The sequence below is a fragment of the Ceratotherium simum genome, chromosome 16 (assembly GCF_057802395.1).
Source record: "Ceratotherium simum simum isolate JZ-2026a chromosome 16, ASM5780239v1, whole genome shotgun sequence".
Classification (NCBI taxonomy): domain Eukaryota; kingdom Metazoa; phylum Chordata; class Mammalia; order Perissodactyla; family Rhinocerotidae; genus Ceratotherium; species Ceratotherium simum.
The window spans coordinates 25,579,752-25,601,071 of NC_141915.1; the positions used below are offsets into that span (position 1 = coordinate 25,579,752).

Below are 21,320 nucleotides of genomic sequence, written 5' to 3' on the forward strand. Positions count from 1 at the left end.
CAGAGATTTGTACCTAGCAACAAAGAGGCAAATACCACCAAGTTACAGAGTCTCCTGGGCAGAGCTTATAGGTTTTCTGGGATCCCTGCTCCTCAGAGCCACGACCAATCACTAAACATTATCCCCCCAGAAAGCAGCACACCAGTGGCCCCAGAATTGTTCCTTCTGTGAAGTCTGATATTGGAAGAGGAGACCATTTGGCTAGAAAAAAATGAAAACCCTCCCAACAAACCTGTCAGCCTCCTAGAGCTCTAGATCAGATTTACACCGTGCTGCTTAAGAAATCACACGCGGCGGCGGCACAGTAACAGTACTCTTTATTTGTGATGGTTGAGAAACACAGGGGACGGGCCCTTGGCGCACGGAAGCACCGGAGACACGACACTTGATTCCAGGCTTCCTGGGCTTTAGTAGGCACATGTTCTGAACAGCAGGTCTTCCCAGGGATTTCCCGACTCGCTCAACCCCATAGGCCAACAGGCTCATCCATTCCAGGCAGGAGCAGCAGCCAACCAGGCCAGGGTGTCATCGGGTGTCCCGAGGGCCTGCCTCAAGGGCTCGCAACAGCAGAGACTCTCGGTCAGTTCCTATGACCTTCCTCAGGGGGGTTGAGTTGGCCAAAAAGTGATCGATACAACTCTGTCCTAGAAGACAAACAAAAGACATTGGTTAACACACTGGTTAACTTTTCAAGGTTAAAAAAGAACTAAGGAGCTGGGAAATACCCTAATCTGTGTCTTCAATTGAAAACACAGCCATGTAATTAAAAATGCATCCTGCAGCTCGTATTCACAAATATAAAGGAAGGATGAAACCAAGAAGCAGCCAGTCAAATAGTAAGATATGTAAACAGTCCAGTGTGGCTGGATACCCTGTGTCTAGGGAATGAGTTTTCTGTAAGTTTGCCCTTTACAGACAGGCTCTTCATGTAAGAAAACAAGATTGAATATTTTAATAGGATGTATGAGACTGCCACACGATGAGGAGGATTCAATCAGACATGGGATGGAGGGGATATAATTTAGTTTTCATACATTTTCTTGGACTTGGCAGTACTTGACAAACAATGAAAATGACCCAGCAACAAGAGTCCAATTACTATCACACATGCAGCTGTTCAGTCGTGAACCACGGTTCTTCCCACTCCCCTGGCTCCTTTTCTCTAGTCTCAATCTAATAATTTGATTAGCTAATTTATTTCTAAAGTTAGATTTTGACGTTAAAAAAAATCGTAACACGCCAGGGTCTGGGTCCTTAAAAATAAAGTTAATTATCACTTCCGACCTCTGTTTCTGCTATCAGATGCAACATATACACAACCACCTGGCCAAAGTCACCTGTCAAGGCCCGGAAAACCTATAAAGGGGTGGCATGGGGAAGGATACTTCCCATCATTGTGACAGAAGCTCCGGACCCTGTGCATAGAGAACAGAGTCTCCCTGCAGAGATATGAGGAGCCACGAGGGTCCAAGCAGGTCAAACCCACTAGGGAGGTTGGGCCATGGAGGACACACAGCCAACTGAGGCAGATGGTCCGTGGCTGCGCTCTGCGTGAAGGTCCAACCACCAACCCTCAGGGAAGGAGGGTGGGCACACACAGGCTAAGGTCATGGGCCAGCGAGTAAATGACCCCAGAAGAAAGCTGTGCCTGTTCTGTTCCATATTTTCAAGATCTAACCATAAAATATAGCCTGCTGTCCTTGTTAAGAAAACTGGCTTTTAAAAGTGCTCTCATTATCAGCAAATCTGACTTTCAAAACAAACAAAAAGCAACCAACCAACCAAAACCCACCATTCAAACAGCTGTTTTGCTTCGGCAAGACTTCCACACAAAAACGCATTAGTCTGTTTTTGAAGTCACCCTGCTACAGTTGTGGGTAGGAAGAGAGGTGCTAGAATTAGAACACCCAGCACTAGGAACAGCATATTACAACTTTTTAAAAAGGAAAAGCCTTAAAGAGGAAACTGCAGAAGCCAAGAATGTAAACTAACCTTGTCATGCTGGGGACCCCAGGGCAGGCAGGGACAGTGCAGGCCAGAAAACAGAGGGTCTCCAGATTATTACAAGAATTCTATCGCAAGGATTTGCCGGTACCCCCAGCCAGAACTACCGACCAGCCCCTGGGCCTACAGACAAAGGAGGCAGGTTCACCCTGAGCTCCATCTTCCCTTTTGTTCCTCTGCTCTAGATGCCCGCCTGACTCGCCCTCGGCCCAGACTGGAGTACAAAGGTGGGAGGCAGCTTCAGACCAGATGCAAATGAGAGGCTGGAGCCTCGCTTCGAAAGCACCAGCTCCATCACATGCAAGACAGCAATGCCCTGCCCAGGTTTCACTCCATCATGCCGTGGCCTGCCTATCTGCCAATAACTACAAGTCTCTCCAGCCATTTCAACAAAAAAATTAAATGGCATTAAGGGGAGAGTCGCCGTGACAAAAAGGACAGTATGACTTTAAGGCTGCACTGTCTGATGAGAGGGAGATGCGCAAGCACGATGCTATTTAGCCCCTTGCAATCATACCCTTTCCAAGCTCGCCTTGCTTGCCTGCACCAGACCCCGTCATTACCACTGAGCAAATGCTTCCACTCGGCGCTGCACTATCAGCGAAACGCCGGGGCCAGGGCAGCAGTTACTGTCCGCAGCAGGGTCCACGTGTCAGGAGCGGAGTGAAATGCTGAAACCCATGTTTCGATAGAACATCATTTCACACTCAGGTGGGCAAAGCTGACAAACATGCAGCTGTTCACAGCAAAGCAACCTGGAAAGCTGAGTGGTCGGGGTTCTTAAAATATTTTGAGAGAATATGAGTAAGGGACTATTCCAATCTAAAAATCCCCAAGTAATTTCAACTCTACGTCCTTCACCGACCACCACCCGTCGGTGACCGTTTTTACCTTCCAAGCCTCTCAAACTTCCCTGCTCCTCCAGGCCTCCACGACTGCAGCCCGTACCACCTCTGACAGGAATCTGGCGACAGACTCCTAACAGACTTTTCTGCTGCCTTCTCCTCCTCCCCCCTCCACAGCCCTCAGCCCCAACTCCAGAGAGGACAAAGCAGACCCTCCTGGGGTCCAGAAGCACCCCCAGGATGAAGAACCCCAGACTCCAACTGCTCAGTATGGCCCACGCGTCTTTCCCCACAGAGGCTTCGTGCTGCCCGCGCCTCCCACTCGCTGGCCGCCGCGCGGAGCTGCGGCAACCAGGCCACCACCGGGCAATCTGGGGGCCTGGTCCTTGAGCCTCGCTGCACACCCCCGACACAAGTTTACAAAATCACGCAGCCCCCTTACACATTTTTAAGCTGACATATAAAATTTTTCTCAATAAATTTAATCGTCACAAAGGATGTACCAGAATATTGTGAATACTAACTTTTAAAATAAAACTCTTACAACCCTTTTGTAATACACCCAATGGAATTTATATACCGTACCGATTTGACACCCATCATCATTCATTTAAATAACACATAAACGAACTCTTTAACTTGGAAATTTTACAGCATCTTTTTCTTTTTAAACTTGTATTTCCATCTGATTTTTCCCTACAGATTTTTGTCCTAATCTAATTGTTTCATGCTTGAAAGTCTTTTATTAATCACCTGATCATACTTCTTGGCCACAAAAATAAGTATGCAAAGTGAAACACTTTTTGAAATTTAGAAAGTTGAAATGAAAATATTTTAATTTCTTGAGACCATAAGGCTCTAATTAAAAAAAAATGACTTCTGGATTGTATTATCATTACAATTATTAGTAGGAAACAATCAAAATATGCAATAATATAATCAAATGTATTATAATTTTAGTAAAAATTTAATATACATAAATATGTAAAGTTCCATTTCCAGTGAAATGCATCTCTGAATGATACAGATGAGACCTTCCCTCCATTCGTTCATGTATCCATGGAGGAATATTATTTACTGCTAGAAGGAAAGAGCGTTCAGCATCGATTCTCTTCCTACTTTTTGGATTTGTAGACTTAAGTGCTGAGAAACCTTGTCATGTAAACAAGTAGATGGGAATGGGAGAGTTCTGTTACAATAATGTCACTCAATTCTTTTAATTCCTTCTGAATTATATGCCCCCTAAAAAAGTCACATAGTGATCTACCACCCAAAATTTGTTTTAATGATCTACCAGCTGACAACTGAATTAGGTTCTCCTGCAAGTTTGTTGCAAATAAAGAGCCAGGAACCATCTGAGCCGCAGGGACTGTTATCCAGTCCGGAGGCACTGCCCTCCTCAGTCCCCGCGCCAACCTCCGAACTGTCCTTCTGTTTGGTGCCCTGGAGGTCTTCCCACTCCGGGGCCACGTCCCATGTCAGAGTAAGGAGGGGCTCGAACTGGGCTTCGTGTCAGGTGGGAGACAAATGTGAAAGGCCCGGGGAAAGGAGAACCTCGGCTGCAGCCCAGAACATTCTCAGCAGATCCACTTCAGGAGCGAGCACACATCTGGAAATGGACTCCTGACAACTCTGTGTCTCCCTTCCTTCCCCCGGGAAGTGTCTGCGCTCCCCAGGCTGAGGATGAGGCCTAGGGAGAACTGAGGTCTTCCCTAAACCCAGACAGGTGCTAGATCTGGTGCCGATGCTCTGGGCAAGGTAAAAGCATCTGAAGAGATGCAGAACATGTCCACACCCTTTACCCCATCCTAAGGAAAACAAACTAAAACTGAAACTAGGTAACAAAAAGCCATGTGGGACAGAGGCTCAGACTGCCTTCCGCAGCAGGACACCCCCCCCCGCCCCCCCGCCCCGGCAGCAGCACTCCTAACCCCGATTTAGCCACGCGGAGAAGCTCAACTATCAATCCTTCAGGTTAACCTTGTCTCCGCCTGATCTTCCAGGGTAAGTGTATAGTTTAATACTTGAGGTCACCCTAAGGCTATGCATAATGAACTTGGTTTTTTTAAAAAAAAATACATAATTCCTGCTCCCTATCACATTAAGAATCAAGATTTGAATCACTGAGCTGAAATGCCTTCCCCTTTCCTACCCCTCCCCCACACTTCTGGCCTCGATGGCCAGTGGGAATGTCCACTGTAGAAACGTATTAATGTTGGTATCATGCAGGAGAACAGCCTACGGAGTAATTAACACTACTTGGACCTAAGGTAGAAGGTCGATAGCAGGGGCTCTTCCTTGAATTAAAATTTAACTTACCCTTTATTGCAACCTACAAAAGCAAGTAATGAGCACTAACATTTTTATTTCTTTTAAACTGTCATTTAGGCTGTAGAGGGGATAATTACCTATCTCTAGTGTAGTAAGGTTTTATAACCCTTAGTGAGGCATTTTCTAATTTAATATTTTTACTATATTATCATAAAACCTGTTTCTGGAAAAAAAAATGATCATGGATTAGGAGCCATTTTCCATAAAGACAGAATGTGCGAGTGTGTGTGTGTGTGTATTAGGATTCGGCTTATTTATTATGTGATTCTTCTGAAGAGACTTCAAGTCTGCAGTCTAGCTGGCTGTGAAATGCAATCACTTGATGGCGGGCAAGGCTGTACACAGCCCTAAATGAGAGGAGGTGGACGTGTCTGACAATGCAGCCCAGACGTGTGCACCCAGACGTGTGCCCTTTGGCTGCACACGTGCACCTCCTCACCGGCCACAGCCCACCCAGTGTCTTTCACACTGCTATTTGGGCAAACAGTACAAAGGAGCACACTAAACCTGCAGATGATCTGTGTGGGGCTTTCAATTTGCTAGGTCAGTAGCTTGCAGCATCTGGGATACTGAGGAATTGTACCGGCTGTGCTCCAGAACACGTGCCCCTCCTGCTCTGGCCCAGAAATCCCAAGCCTCCAAGACATCCCTGAGCTGCACCTACTGGTCCCTGTGGCCAAAGGCAGGCAGAGAGCAGAAAGAAAGCAGCAATGCCACCACTCCCTAAAGAAACCTGTACAGCCTCCAAAAGTACACCACGTTCTCTGAACAACTACTACACGCAGGAGTTTTGAGCCAGTCTTCCAATGTGCCAGTGGAGACATTGCTGCTTTCTTGATTAAAATTATACACATAGGGCCGGCCCCGTGGCTTGGTGGTTAAGTGAGCGCGCTCCGCTGCTGGCGACCCGGGTTCGGATCCCGGGCTCGCACCGACGCGCTGCTTCTCCGGCCATGCTGAGGCCGCGTCCCACATACAGCAACTAGAAGGATGTGCAGCTATGACACACAACTATCTACTGGGGCTTTGGGGGGAAAAATAAATAAATAAAATCTTAAAAAAAAATAAATAAATAAAATAAAATTATACACATAATTTGCCCTTGATTAATTTGAAATTGTTCATTTGTTGCTTCATGGGGGCAGGTGTGTGTCTCCAGAAATATATAAGACATATCCTGGCCCCTCCTCCATTCTAATCCTCTCCTCCCTGCACACCCGAGGACCCTCGTGCTGCACACACAAGGGGTGGAGCATTTGTTTCTGCTGAACTCAATCCCTCAGACATACATTTAAGAATCAGAGGATGAAGAAGCACACAAAGGGGAGGGGAGACTGCGGGTTCCAGCTCCAACATTGCTCATGTCTAGCAGAGTCTTGATTAAATCCGAATCCTTATGAGTCAGTATAGACGCAGCCCGAACAGAAATTCACACTGACCAGCATGGTCACTGGTTTTTAAAAGCATGGTCACAGACACGTGTTACTGATGCCTGCCTTTTTTCACACGTTGGTGTTTTTGAAAATTTATTTATTAATGCTGTGGAAGCTCACAGCCACACATGTATGGTGTCTGGCTTCAAAGTATAACACCAAGGTATAATAAATTCATAAAAAATATTTGAATGCCTATTTGAACTTTGTTAGATTTGGTGGAGGATTATGAAGACATGAATGACCCAGCAGAAGCTGAGTCGGGAAGGTGAACGTATCCAGTAAATCTGTCCGGGACAAACCACTCTGTTCAGAGAGACACATGAACATTCTTCCTCATGCTGGACCCAACTCTGCTGTTCCAGAGCTAGGAGGGGAACCGGTCAACTGCTCTTCCCTGGGGGCGGCACTTCAACAATCTGATGTCTTCCCTTGACTAAATCTGTTCTTTTCTAGGTGAAATGAAACAGTTCACTCGGGTCCTGCCATGACAAAGCCTGGAGTTCTCTTGCCATCCTTACTGAACTCGGAGCCCTCCCGTTTGCCAAAGAACCGACAGTAAGGCCCTCAGACTCCTTGCTTCCCAAGACACCTGAGACAAAATGGCACCTTTCTTTTATCTTTCATTCCTTCTGCTTCTTCTGACCCAAATCCATGCTACTCTTTATCAATGACTTTACAGGCGAGAGAAAGGTGTTTAAGAAATATTTCTATGACCTAAAAGGGGAAATATATTGATCCAAACGGCAAGCCACTGCCCGGCACTCCTTGGGGGCTGTGTGGTAGAGGACAAAGCTACGTATGGCATAGGAACGAGATTGGAGGCAGATGACACACGGAGAGCTTCATCTCTCAAGAAGACTGGATTGTTAGGGACACAACGCAAGGGAGGAGACAGACGCAGTTCTTCACTTAGGATGACACACAAAAATGATGACAGCAGGAAACTGAGGATTCCTGAATGCAGCCGAAAGTTCAGCACTTAACTCTCCTTTACTCTCCTCCCAACACTCCCCAGCAACAAAATGTGGATCACAGGCTTCTTTCCTGAAATCTCATCACAATTCCATGCCAAGAAACAAAACACAAAAACAAAGAAATGAGGTAAAAAGAAAACCAACCTTCTCTCACATAACACTCACTTCTTAACGGGATCAAGTTAGCAAAGTAACAGTGACTCAGAGAATGCCTCATCACTAATTACCTAAATCTGGGTACGAGGCGTGTCTCCTATCAGACACTGGCTGCACTCTTCAGGAGCTCCCAGCCAAACCGCAGCTGCCTGAGTTGGCCACGAGGTGGCAGTGCACGACGCCTTTCTGAGTGGACCGGGCAACTGGCATGGCCAGAGCAAACTGCGCCCATAAATTACCTCGTGTGTCTGCTCTCATCACATTCTCCCCAGTGCTTGAAGGAGACTCTAGAAGGTCTGTTCCAATTCACTCTTTTGGTCAGGTCAGAACCAGGTCCTTCAAACCTCTGCAAATGCTTTTAGCCCTACAGCCTTAAATTACAGATGGTGACGTGCGGCCTTTGGCCTGTCTCCTAGAGATCAGACAGACTCAAGATTTATAAATGTTCCAAGAAGCAGGTTCAGGCCCCAAACAAAGGAATGGAAAGGCTGGGGAAAGAAGGGCAAGGGAAGAGGGGTAGAGAGGTGAGAAGGGAACTAGGGCCACACTGGGGCAGGGTTTCTCTTCTCTTGCACGCCTTCCTCATCCCCAAGTCAGTTACAGATCCACTCCCCTCAAACAAAGGAAGACAAATACTCAAAAGTTCCATCATCCCTACCACTAGCTTCAAGTCTTTCCAATTCTTTTAAAGAAAAATAATTTACCTTGGTGGACTTGCAAAAAAAGTGTGGTATGTGGGGGGGAACAGGAGCACTCCAGACAAAAGGGATGTGGCCTCCTCTCCTGTGCATTAATATTCCATATTCCTGGGATGATTTCCACTTTCACAGTTTGTTTTATAACAGATTTGATGCGAGAGAAGACAAATGGCCTCACAAAGGAAAGACGACAAATCATCTCACCGCTTTTAGCAGGGTTTTCTCTTTATTTTTATTTATTTTTACTCTGTAGCTGGGCTGCGGAGCTCTCTGCCTTGCTGGAGATGTTTAATATTAACGTCAAGCCACCGCGATCTGGCAATAGAGTTGGCCGGTGTCGTGTTTACGGTTTTGTGACTGCTGGCTTCAGGAAGATGAAGCTCCTGTTCAAACAGCAGCCCCGCTAACAGCTTCTGTTAAAAGCCAGGGGATGCTTCACTGCTTGGACGTGAATCACTTCCTTCAGCCGCACGGAGGTGAGACTGACACTCGAGTTACATTTGTATCCCTATCCAGACCGCTGCCTGACGACTGAGCGCCCGGGGGCGGCGGAGGATGCAGCTCTCAGCTCTAGTTTAACTTCTACTTTTAGGGGGTGGAAATACACAGAAATTTGTGAGGGTATTTATGGTCAACCCACCAAGTTTCAGCAAAGCATTCTATTACTTCTGGTAATAAGTTGGAGGACTTATTTTACTTAAAAACCCAGTACCAATCTAATCAAAACAGCAGCAGCTATGGAGCAAACAAACGTAAGGCACCACCCCTGCTTGTCACTGACTCGGCTTGGCCAGTGACACAAAGGAGCCACAGGATCCTCAGAGCGCGTGCTCCTAACTGCTAACCAGCCCGCTGTCCTGACACCCTCTGCCCTGGAGGGACCCGCTCCTGTGTTCTCCTCCTGTCTTCTTGATCTTCCTCCCGGCCTGGAGTAGACCTTCTCCTGGGTTCTGTTCCCGCCCCCTCTCTTCTCTCGACATCCTCCTGGCACTCGCATCCCTGCCCTCAGCTCTAACAATCTCCTCTGTGCGAAGGACGCCCACAGCCTCACCGAGACACTGCCACCGACTCACGCACCCCCGATGCTGCAAGGCCATGCTGTCACCTAAACTACCATTTCTGCTAATAATGGCAGCAAAATCTTTGTTATTCAGGTCCCACACTTAACTGCTTAATGCCAGGAAGCTATAAACAAAGTTACTGGTACCAATACCACATTTTCTGATTAAAAAATAAAATCTATGCTGAGAAGGGGCTCTTGTTTAGATAGTTTACTTATATTAATTGATAAAATGCAAATTGATGTCCTTTATCTGTCAATCTTTGTGGTTCTCAACAGTATTCTTGAGAGAATTTCCTCTACTCTGTAAATCAGAGAGAAATTTGGAAAAAAGGAAGGTTTGTCCCAGACACATGCCAAGTAAACCTTTCCCAGGAGTAGTGACCAGGACCCCTCAGCTTCTGGATGTCTCCAACGGGGCCATCTCTCCCCCACTTGGTTCACCAACTAGTCACTGAAGTCAGCAATTTGATGACCTTGACCAGTTATATGACTGGCTTTAAAAAGCCTGATTGCTGGGCGGCCCTGTGGCTTAGTGGTTAAGTGCGCACACTCTGCTACTGGTGGCCCGGGTTCGGATCCTGGGTGCGCACCGACCCACCGCTTCTCCGGCCATGCTGAGGCCGCGTCCCACATGCAGCAACTAGAAGGATGTGCAACTGTGACATACAACTGTCTACTGGGGCTTTGGGGGAGAATTAAAAAAAAAAAAAAAAGCCTGATTGCTAAGTGGAAAATGAGTAGTTTGCATTTCTGCCCCTGAAAGCTGGTGGGTCTGTTTCGCTGCACAGCTGTGCCTCCCCTGCAGGACCGGGAGGTGAAGAAGGAGGCAGAGAGCTGCCAAGTGCATGTAGGAGAAAATGTGTATTGATTTCTTCTTTTTTATAAAGGAGCACAAAGCATTGAAGAACAATTGCTCGTCTTGGCAGTATTTCACATTCCACACGAGACAAAAGGCCCAACCCCCAACAGCCTCTGAGAAGCAGAAAGGGGAGCTGCACAGAGCAGCGTCTCCTGGGCGTCAGCGGCCACCACGCTGGCCGGGTCCACTGCTGGGGCTCCAAACACCCTGGGCCACGAGTGCCTCGCCTGCCTCTGATCAAGTCATTTCCCTCTCCAGGCTGATGTTGCCTCATCTATATTGGAGAAGAAAGAGCCTTCAGTCTTATTTACCTTTTAAGTGCAGGTGCCCAGAGGGTAAAAGAGTTAATGTTTATAAAGTGTTCTGCTCCCCAGAGGGAGACGAGGGATAAAACACAAGGTGTGGTTATGGCTCATTCCAGAACTCATTTCCAGGGCAGTTAGTAATAGCTTCCCGTTACAAACGCTGTGCTTACCAGCACCTTGAACTCAAAGTACAATGAGGCAAAATGCCCTTTACCTAAATATCCTTTTTTGGTTTGACACTTAATACCAACACTAAAAATAACAAAAGGTAACCAGAGGCTATTATGCCTTGTTAAGGCACATAACAGAATCCATTCCAGAACTGTCTCCTTAAACCAAACAAATCCTGAAAGCCCAAAAACCTGATCTAAAGCTATAATTGGTCATCACAGAGCCCTGTCTGTATTCCTCATGTTTCCACAGTAACTAATAATTTGTAGGAGGGCCACCAGAAACCAAATCCAGTCTAGATATCACAGCCAAGATGGGCAGGAGAAAACCTATGGTAAAATCCAAAGTTTGTGGTGTACACTCTTGGAAGGAACGGAAATGCAAGAGTGCTCTTGACAGATCTTTTCCCAGGGTTCATTCTAAGTAAAAACGATCTCAAGAACTCTCTAAGTAAAGGGTTGGGAATGAGCAGTCCCAAAGCTGGACTCTTCGTTTCTGGGGCTTTTCCAACATGGCCAAGAGCTAAGAACAAAATATGGAGCGGGCCCTCAAGCAGTGCAATGTTCTAGCATGGAAACATAACCCACAAACAATTAGGACATGACGTGGTAGGGAATGCTGTACATAACATGGACGTGTAGAGTGCCACGGGAGCAGGGGAAAGTACATTAGAGGAGTTAGATGATTTGGAGAGATTTCAGTAAAAGAGGCCTAAAACCTCCGTTCATCCATCTTATAGGACTGTTTGCAAAAATAATCTTACCAGCAAATTGTAAATAGACTTATAAGCTGAAGGCCTTTCAAGACATTTCAGACAGGAGACCTACAGCCAACTTTGTTCAGGTTTGCACCTGAAATGGATATGTCTGTGTTGCAGGCAAAGGGACAATGACATAATATATACATACATGAAAACATAAATTTTATTTAAAAATTATCTGTACAGGTTACATTTAAAATAGTTCTTCTCAGGAACAAAACATTTAAAAGAACATTTCATTCTCAAGAATCTAATGAGCAAGAAGGACTATTTTCATTTTTTAAAGAAGAAACTAAGGCACACAGAGAAGACTTCTCCAGATCACACTGCACATGAGCGCCAGGGCGTGCCACACGCTCAAGAAGCCTGAATCAGTTCTCTGTCTTAGAGGAGGTGGACAGCAACTGGGAAACAACCCTAAATAAATTGTTTTGCAAATAATACTTGTGCCACAAAAATGCTATATAATAACGCAAGATACAATTGGAATCAAAATATATTATTCCAACTGTATGAGCATAAAACCTTGATAACGCCAAATACAAGATCACAGTAAACATATGCATATGACTTTGACTTCCAAGTTAAGCATTCTTAGTAAGGAAAAAAACCTAAGAAGTGCTTTTGTGAACTGTAATAAATTCTGTTAGAGAAGAACAAATAAAATAGGGGTTCAAGGAAGAACAAGCCCCCCAATTCAGTGGGGGGTGGGGAATCATAAAAGTCTCTCTGGAAAGGCTGGTGTCGGCCAAGGACTATGAATATTTCAAGGACAGAGGGGAGGCTAGGGTGAGATGTTCCAGGTTAAGTGAGCAACAGTAAGAGACACAAGTGGGAGGAGCATGGGGTGTGTTCTGGGGATCGCAGGGGCCAGTCTGGACGGTGTGATGGGGAGAGAAAGGGAGCAGGGCAACAAATCACCGCAGGCCTTGAGTGGCAGGTTTGAGAGCATTTACTCCACAGGCAATGGGGAGGAGCGTGCACTAAGGGATATTTCAGGGAGGTTTAATCTGGCAATGATGCACAGAACTGATCAGATCAGACTGGTGGTTAAGAGGTGGTTAGTGCAGTAGTCTACGTGGGAAGTATAAAAAAAGATCTGGACTCAAAAAGAGGCAGCAGAAATGGAAAGTAGAGACCACTGAACAATATATTGCAATAGAGTTCCAAGCAGGTTAAAAGAAAAAAAAGATATCAGACAAAACTAAGAGAAAATACAGGGGAATAACTGATCCTGGGATACAGGAGGGATTGCCCAAGCATAAAAGCTATGAAAAATACTTAAAAGGAAAAAATTTTATATATTTGATTACATTAAAAAGTAAAACATATGTGACCAATAAAAATCATTAAATCAACAGGCAAGCAAAATGGGAAAAATCTACAAAAAAAATGAAATATGGTGTATAACCAAAATATAAAATATATATAGAATTCATGTAAACTGCAAAGAAAAACTAAAACTCAAAGAGAAAAATGGGCAAAGCATAAAAAGAAGAAATACAGGGGCTGGCCCGGTGGCATAGTGGTTAAGTTCATGTGCTCTGCTTCAGAGGCGTGGGGTTCACAGGTTCGAATCCTGGGCGTGGACCTACGCACCGCTCGTCAAGCCATGCTGTGGCAGCAACCCACATACAAAATAGAGGAAGATGGGCACAGATGCTCACTCAGGGCCAATCTGCCTCACCAAAAAAAAAAAAAAGAAGAAATACAAATGATTTATAAATATACAGATTCTCCAAGTTCACTATTAAAGGAAAAAATAATTATTAGATACTTAGCCCAGCGCCCAACAGATTGTAGGTGCGCAGTAAGGTGTTATTTGTTATGAACTTACAAATAAAAATAAATGATAACTGTTAGCATATCAAAATAGAAAACATTTTTGGAAGATAAGTCTTCATATTAGCAAAGCTGCAGTGACACAGCCTCAGATGGCAGGGCGGCGGGGTGGGGCATGTAAAGTGCAACCCATTAAGAATCATTAGAAACTGAGCCAGGAATTACCCTTCTAAGAACCTATTCTAAAGACAGAAGCAAAACTTAGGATACAGATTTTTGTATAAATATGTTCATTGCAGCATTACTTACAGAGAAACAAAAATAATCAGAAACAACCTAATGTCCAACAATAAGTATTTCATAATTGAATATTATGAAGTTATTGTCTTCAAAAATGGCATTAAAATGCTTATACTATAAAGTTAACTGGAAAAAGGGATTTAAACAAATATGTATATATCTTTATAAAATATACACACAAAAACTTCTGCAAGAAATCATATAAAAGTATTAATGTTCAACACTTAATAGCACATAGATGAATTTTTGTCTTTTCTGGATTTTCCAAATTTTCTTCCATAAGCATGTATGGTTTTTATTATAGGGGAAAAAGATATTGTCTTTAAGGACAGTAGGTGAGAGGCCGTGAGTAGGGCAGAGGCAGAACTATAAGAGCAAACTGATGAATATACTGCATCAGGTTTCAAAGGTAATTATGAAGTGTAGGGTGTTTGTAATCAGAAGAATGGTACAACCATCAGAGCAGGTCTGGAAATTCAGCGATTCACACTAAAATGTGAATGACCTGATAGGCAAAAACTTTCTATATAGAAAACATCTCCATTATAAAAGAAAGAAAAGGAAAAAGAAAAAATTTTAATCCAAACAAGTTTTTTTGTTCCCCTCCAAGCAAGTTTTTAATTGAGAGAAAGGCTCTCACATGTGTACTGGAGGTGGGAGAAAGCAGCTTTCCTTCAGCACATTATTCCCACATATTTCTAAAAGCTTGCTGATTTCCTGGAAACAGTGGCAGAGGTTAGGATTCACACTCCTAAATGCATATACCAGCTCCACTACTTACTTCCCGTTGAACTTGGGCAAGTTACTTAATTGCTCTATGCCTCAGTATTCTTATCATAAAATGCAGATAATGTCAACCACCTCAGTAGTTTCTTATAAGGATTGAATGTGCAATGTCTGGGATATAGTAAATGCTCAATAAGTGGAATATGATGTTATTATTCTATGTCATTTCATTGCCAATCAGAAATAGGGCGGCAGACTCAGGGTGGATAAATCAGAGCAAAGGATGAACGCACTTAGAAACAGAAACGGTCTTCACATATTAGCAACCTAATGTCAGCTCAGTGATCATCGCAGGAGATGTATTAACAATATGTATGAACGACTAATCTAAATGAAGGTGAAAAATATTTAGCTATTGCCTAACCCCCTGCAAGTTACTTAGTTGTGATTAATAGAATATTTGTAACATATTACAATATACTTTAAAAGACAATAATAATAAAATACAAGAACTTAAAAACAGTAAGTCTTTAAGAGAAAACATTCACACACATTGACTTTAAAGAACATGAAACATCCTTTTGGGGGAAAAAAAGGATTCACAATCCTTTGAAGAAATGATGGGAATTTGACTGCAGAAATGAGAACTATAGTCAAGAAGCCCCATTCTGAGGAAAGATTTATCTGCTCAGCATCTACAATCTCTTTCCAGAAGATGTGCTGTTATCACTCCACGTGCTGCTTGGAACCAAGGCTTCAATGTGAGAATGCAAATTCTCTAGAACTGTATAAGACTGAACAGCAGCCAATCAGAAGAAAACAGAAGAAACAACAGCAGTGCTTTCTTTTCAACCCAGTTTTAAAATTGGCCCAAGTCTCAGGTTTGAACTTGAGAATGTTTCCTTTGTCCTTTCTGACGTTACTGGACGAGGAGGCCCCACGCCTCCTATCTCTGTGCTGGACACCATCTTTAATGATGATATATGGGGGTCCTTTCCCCTCAGCACTGCCGGGGGCTCAAATGTGTGGTGCAGCCTGCCTGAGCATCAATAAGCGAATTATAAACTGTGTCAATCCGAGTTAATGCAAAGCTGTAATCCTCTTTAACAAGAGATCAAATCACTGCCATGAGTTATGTTCATTCTGTAATCTGATAAGGAAGAGAGGGGACCTCTAATAAAAGAGTAATGGGAGCCTTTAATGACGCTGGTAAAAGGCAGCCCCGGTGAACATATGGCTCTGTCCCTGCTGATCAGATCAATGCTGCATATTTGCCCGGACTTGTTTCACCTGTCAGAATCACCTGTGTCTTTTAGGAGATAAGAAGCCTCAGAGAAACATCTGTATCTTAACCATTCTTGCTTGCAAGTTTTTAACCAACAAAAAAGACTCTATGGAGATGGTATTTCTGGGGTTATTAGCTGATGTGCTCTCAAACGCTGAGCAAACTATACCAGAATATTCACCATGACCCAGGGCATATTTCTATTAAATAAAGGGGTAAGTTGGCATGGGGGAGTCAAAAATGGTCTAAGTAACCTCTAGGTTACCAATTAGGGGGAAAGAATATCATCAGTAGAGTGGTAGAATGTGCCCATATTTAGGGTGCAGACCCACACACAAAAATGGCAAGCCAAAGATAAATTGCGTGTACAAATTCTATTATACCAAGGCACCTCAAGAACGTGGCAGTGATGTTGACAAAGCACTTTATAAGGCTGGGTTACATTTGTATGTTTCTTTTTTAATACTCCAGATGTAAAACAATAATGTATTTGGAGCTTAGTAGTTATTAAAAGATCCTCTCCTTGTTCTGTTTTAATGCCAGCAGCTTTATAAAAGGGGAGGGAAAAGTGGTTTTCTATTTTGGGGCAGAGAATCGGGGGCTGAAACGGAAATTCTTGCTGTTCTTATTGAGAATTTCTTTAAGTTCTTTGAAAAAGAATGGAGTACCTATAAAATATTAATATGGCTACCATTTTTTTAATAAGGAAAAAAGCTTCTTAGGAAAATACAATAACCCACTCTTTTAATGAACAGTACCAGAACTTGGTTTATCTAATAGCTGCTCTCTGAGCAGCAGTTAACGCAAGGCAAACACGGAGTTCCCTGCTGTACATCGAGCTGATGGTTGCCACTCTGACCTGTTCCGTGCCAACAACGAAACCCAGGCCAACAGCGGAAGCAGTTCCCACGGCCTCCCTCTCCCACAGCTGAGGCAGGGCCAGTTCTGAGGAGCACATCTCAGCCTGTCTCAGGTCTTAGAATTTGCTTCTCCTGCTTGTCACTCTAGCATTTTACTATCTGACCTACATCAACACAACAAATGAGAAAGAATTAACTTCTTTAAAAGAAGCCTCAGAGGGTCTTTCAAAAACACAGGCAAAAAACAGATGATTATTTCCACAACCTCCAAATTCTTCATTTTGTTAGAATAAGATCATCTGAATTTTTACTTCATCCTCCCTCTGCTCTAACAGCACTCCAGGGGTGAAACACCATGTAACCAAGCTGTTCTAAAACATCCTTGATAAGCTTAGAATAACTTCAGTAGTCAGAGAAGTGAACAGCAATCCTGTATATCATGCAGGTAACATAGCGACCTGTTCTTGGTGGTGACAATATGCTTAGAGGGATTCTCTACCAACGAGACATCAGGCCTCCTCCCCCTCAGCCCACTGATAACTCTGTCTCTACAGTATCACACAGGACTTGGCCCTAGTAGCAAAGATGACTCTGAAGGGCAAACAGTAGCTCTTCTGGGAGCTGAGCTGCCCCGTGCCGAGAGTATTGAGGGTTTAACAAACAGCGATCTAAAATTTTTAGGCTTGTGGTAATCTCCTCCCTTGCATGCAGACACATAATATCCGGGCAAAGTGGGATTTCTTTTGTTTTCCCTCAACACTGGGAATGTTCATCAGGCCTGCAACAGAAACCACCTGCCTGCCTCATAACAGAGTGAAGATCTACTAGACAGGCACACATCAAGTATCAGGGGTTACAAGAGACTTTCACCAATAAAAGAGACCTGAAGGCACCTAAAAGCATTTAAATCAGTATCCAAAATTTATCTAGAAAGAAATGCCCCTAAAGGGGAATTTGTTAACACAGGGACCCAAACGGGGCTCCTTTGCATTTAAAAAGGGTTTTTTAAAAAATAGATCGCTTGAAGAGAAAAATTCCTAGCATGAGAAAAGAATATGTATCAGCAGAAATTAACTAAATAGGTAACACTATACAGACCACACCACAGGAAAAACAAAATGAAGACGCCAATAGCTTTTTAAAGATCCTTTTAAAGATAGTACTTTCTCCACTATCGATATTTTAATACTCTGTGTTAAAGATCTCTTCTCTCTCTCTTAATGAGAGCTATACTCCAGTTTCAATTGTATTCGACCAAGTGCAAATTTTTTGAGCTCAAACTGGATAAAGGATATGGGGGATTCAAGGATGAGTAACAGCACTCGGATTCCACCCCCACTCCAAAAAAACCAAACACTGGGTATTAATCCAACTTAGGTGTGGTATGGAACAATAAACTGGAACCAAGAAACCAAGCAAGAAAAGAGAAGGGCTTCTCTCTCCAGATCCGGGTAAAGTAGGAACCATAGGCAGAGCTGCCTCTGGGAACAAGAAATCAAAAGGGCTGGAAAATTTATGTTATGTCTATTTTACCATGATTAAAAATGGGGAGGAGGGAAGCTAGTCAGGTATTAAAAAGCCAGTTTTATCCATATGGTCCGTAGGGCAGAAACCATAAGGAGAGAAGATCTTTCATTTATATACTTCAATAGAGAAATAATTAGGAGCTTTCCCACCTCTTCTCTACTATATACATAATTTTCAAAATGAAAATGTCCTTTTTTCTGTTGATAAAAAGCAATACAAGCTTATTGTAAAAAAATCCAAACACCACAGAAAGACATAGACTAGAAAGTAAAATGTGTCTTCTGCTCCACCCCACTCAGCAATAAACAGAGAAGAGTTTGGGGTACACTGTTGCAGCGCTGCTTCTTTCTTATTTTGTGAGGAGACCAGCCCTGAGCTAACATCCATGCCAGTCCTCCCCTTTTTGCTGAGGAAGACTGGCCCTGCTAACATCCGTGCCCATCTTCCTCCACTTTATATGGGACGCTGCCACAGCATGGCCTGACAAGCGGTGCATTGGTGCGCGACCGGGATCTGAACCTGCGAACCCCAGGCCGCCGAAGTGGAGCACGCGCACTTAACCGCTGCACCACCGGCCGTCCCCCAGAGATTCTTATTTTTTTAACGACAACTCACACAAATGCATGCATTCTCATGGCAGAAGATTAAAGCAAAATAGAAATATAAAAAATAAAACACTGAAAGTCTCCCTTCATCCTGTTCCTCATCCTAGTCCCTTCTACGTAGGGTTATTTATTTATTTATTTTTTGGTGAGGAAGATCAGCCCTGAGCTAACATCCATGCTAATCCTCCTCTTTTTTTTGCTGAGCAAGACCGGCTCTGAGCTAACATCTATTGCCAATCCTCCTCCTTTTTTTTCCCCCCAAAGCCCCAGTAGATAGTTGTATGTCATAGTTGCACATCCTTCTAGTTGCTGTGTGTGGGACGCCACCTCAGCATGGCCAGAGAAGCGGTATGTCAATGCGTGCCCGGGATGCTAACCCGGGCCGCCAGTAGCAGAGCACACACACTTAACCGCTAAGCCACGGGGCCAGCCCGTAGGTTTATTTTTAATATTATGACATATGGTCTTCCCAGGCATTTTCCTAAGCACTACAACATATACATACATATGTGTACGTATATATCTGTTTAATTTTTATTTTAAAAACATAAATAAATCATATTATAAGAACTGTTTTTACTCAAAAAGTGGGATTGTAATATAGCAGTTTGTAGCCTACTTTTTCCTCTTCATATTATGTTAATACATAGAGCTCCACTTCCTCCTTTAACAGCTACTTAAAACTTCATTGAATGATTTTTTGTGATTTATTTAATTAGTTCCCTACTGATGGTCATTTGAATTCTTATTTTTCCCTATTATAAACAATATTGCAATAAAGATCCTTGATAGGAATATATTTGCCCACATGCTATTTCTTTAGGTCAATTCCTAGAAGTAGATTTTTCTGGGTCAAAAGATACACATACATTTAAAATGCTGAAACACATTGCCAAACAGCCCTCCAAAATGATTTTGCCAATTACATTCCCAACAACAGTAAATGAAAGTGTCTTTCCTCACACCGATTACTAATCTTTTAATGTTTTCCAATTTAATAAGGAAAAAATGAAATCTCACTGTTTCAATTTGTGTTTCTTTGATTAATGAGGTCGACAGACTTTATGTTTTTTGGCCATTTGAGATTTTTCTTTTATGATTTCTAAGTTTGTCTGTTGACATGCTTTGCACATTATTTTCATTGGGATATTCTTAGAGATTTGTAAAAACTCTTTACATAGTATTATTACATAGTTAAGTAATATGTCATATATTGAACTTTTTCTTTCCAGTTTCTCATTTACTTATAACTTTTTTTTTGTCTTTTTCAATGTGACTTTTATGTAGTCAGATCTATTAATATTTTCCCTTATGCTTTCTGGCCTTGGTGTCGTGCTTACCAAGTCCTTCTCTACCTCAAAATCATAAAAAATTCTCTATTCATACATGCACACCAAGAATGCCATATCTGTAAGTTAGCAAAACCAAAACTATTCACATGAAGAAAAGCAGTATGTGCTGATATTGACACTCTAACAATTATGAAAAGTTCCCCTTCCTCAGTGATATTTTGTGGTTTACAAAGTGGGACACAAAATGTACAGATTATTTCCACAAAACAGTACTGGACTATTTCCAGTTATGGAATTAGCTAAGGAAAAAAAAATAGGCTAAGCTGTGACTGCCTCCTTCTTAAGATAAAGTAACCATACCTACTGGCCCTGGAAGTTTTGGTACTAGAAGTAGAAAGAGCTGATACTCAGTCACTCTACCCACAGTTAACCTGGCCTGTTCAGAGCACGGAGCATGAGCAGTAATGTGGATGTATACCTCTGTACCCTCAGGAAACACAATGGGAATGGAGTGGACTTTGGTAAAAACAAATGCTCAGTTCTCCAGCTGCCAGACTTTTATTAAATTCCTTGTTAAGTGGCTAAAGTAACTGGAGAATAATGCTGATAATTAGCAATCAGTTTACAAAGGATAGTCTTTTTTGCCCCAAATACTGAATGCTACAAGGACTGTTACTCAACAAACTTCTCCCAGCCCCTTCTCCCCGCCTGCTCTATCTGAAGGGGCAATGTAACACAGTTCTGGCCAACAAGATAGAAGAAGTTTGTTGGAGAGGATTCTGGGGAGCTTTTACTTTTCTGACAAAAGAAAACAGGTATGGCTGACACTTCTCCTTTCTCCTTCTTGCCTCAAAAGCATGTTTGATGGCTGAAGCTGCAGCAGCCGTCTTGGGACCACAGGGGAAAGACCAAGAGACATTGGCCCTAATATCACTGAGAAGGGAAAACCATTGCCAATAATTGCCTGCCACCCCTAGAATTATTCTGTCAGAAAAATAAACTCATTTGCTTATGCCTCTGTAGTCAGGTTTTATGTTTCTTGCAGACCAAGCCCAACATAATCCTACATAATACAGTCATTTTCAAATAATCTTTATGTCTAACATGTAGTAGACCCTCAAAAATTATGAATGAATAAATATAATTCTGGAAAACTAAGTGCCCCTGGGGTATTAGGTGATTCAAGAAAAATCCTGACTAAGAATGACAAAAACTTGATTTCCAAATGATCTAGTAGTATTCAAAATAATTTGATTCAAAAGATGTTACTAATATTTAAACTAGGTTTCACTTTATGCCTGGGATAAAAATGTTACCTTAATGGGTTTGTTTTAGTTTTTA

At 43.0% G+C, this 21,320-nt stretch overlaps 1 protein-coding gene across 2 annotated transcripts in view; it reads right to left on the minus strand.

The window, feature by feature from the left end:
- Positions 1-298: 298 nt before the first annotated feature.
- The window catches only part of AATF (apoptosis antagonizing transcription factor), a 98,658-nt gene continuing 77,636 nt past the window's right edge, over positions 299-21,320 (minus strand). For both annotated transcript variants that reach the window (XM_004434829.2, XM_087440857.1), the window contains one exon: positions 299-644. In XM_004434829.2, the coding sequence (XP_004434886.1) occupies positions 581-644 (64 nt within the window). In that variant the 3' untranslated portion in view covers positions 299-580. The remainder of the gene's footprint in view (positions 645-21,320) is intronic.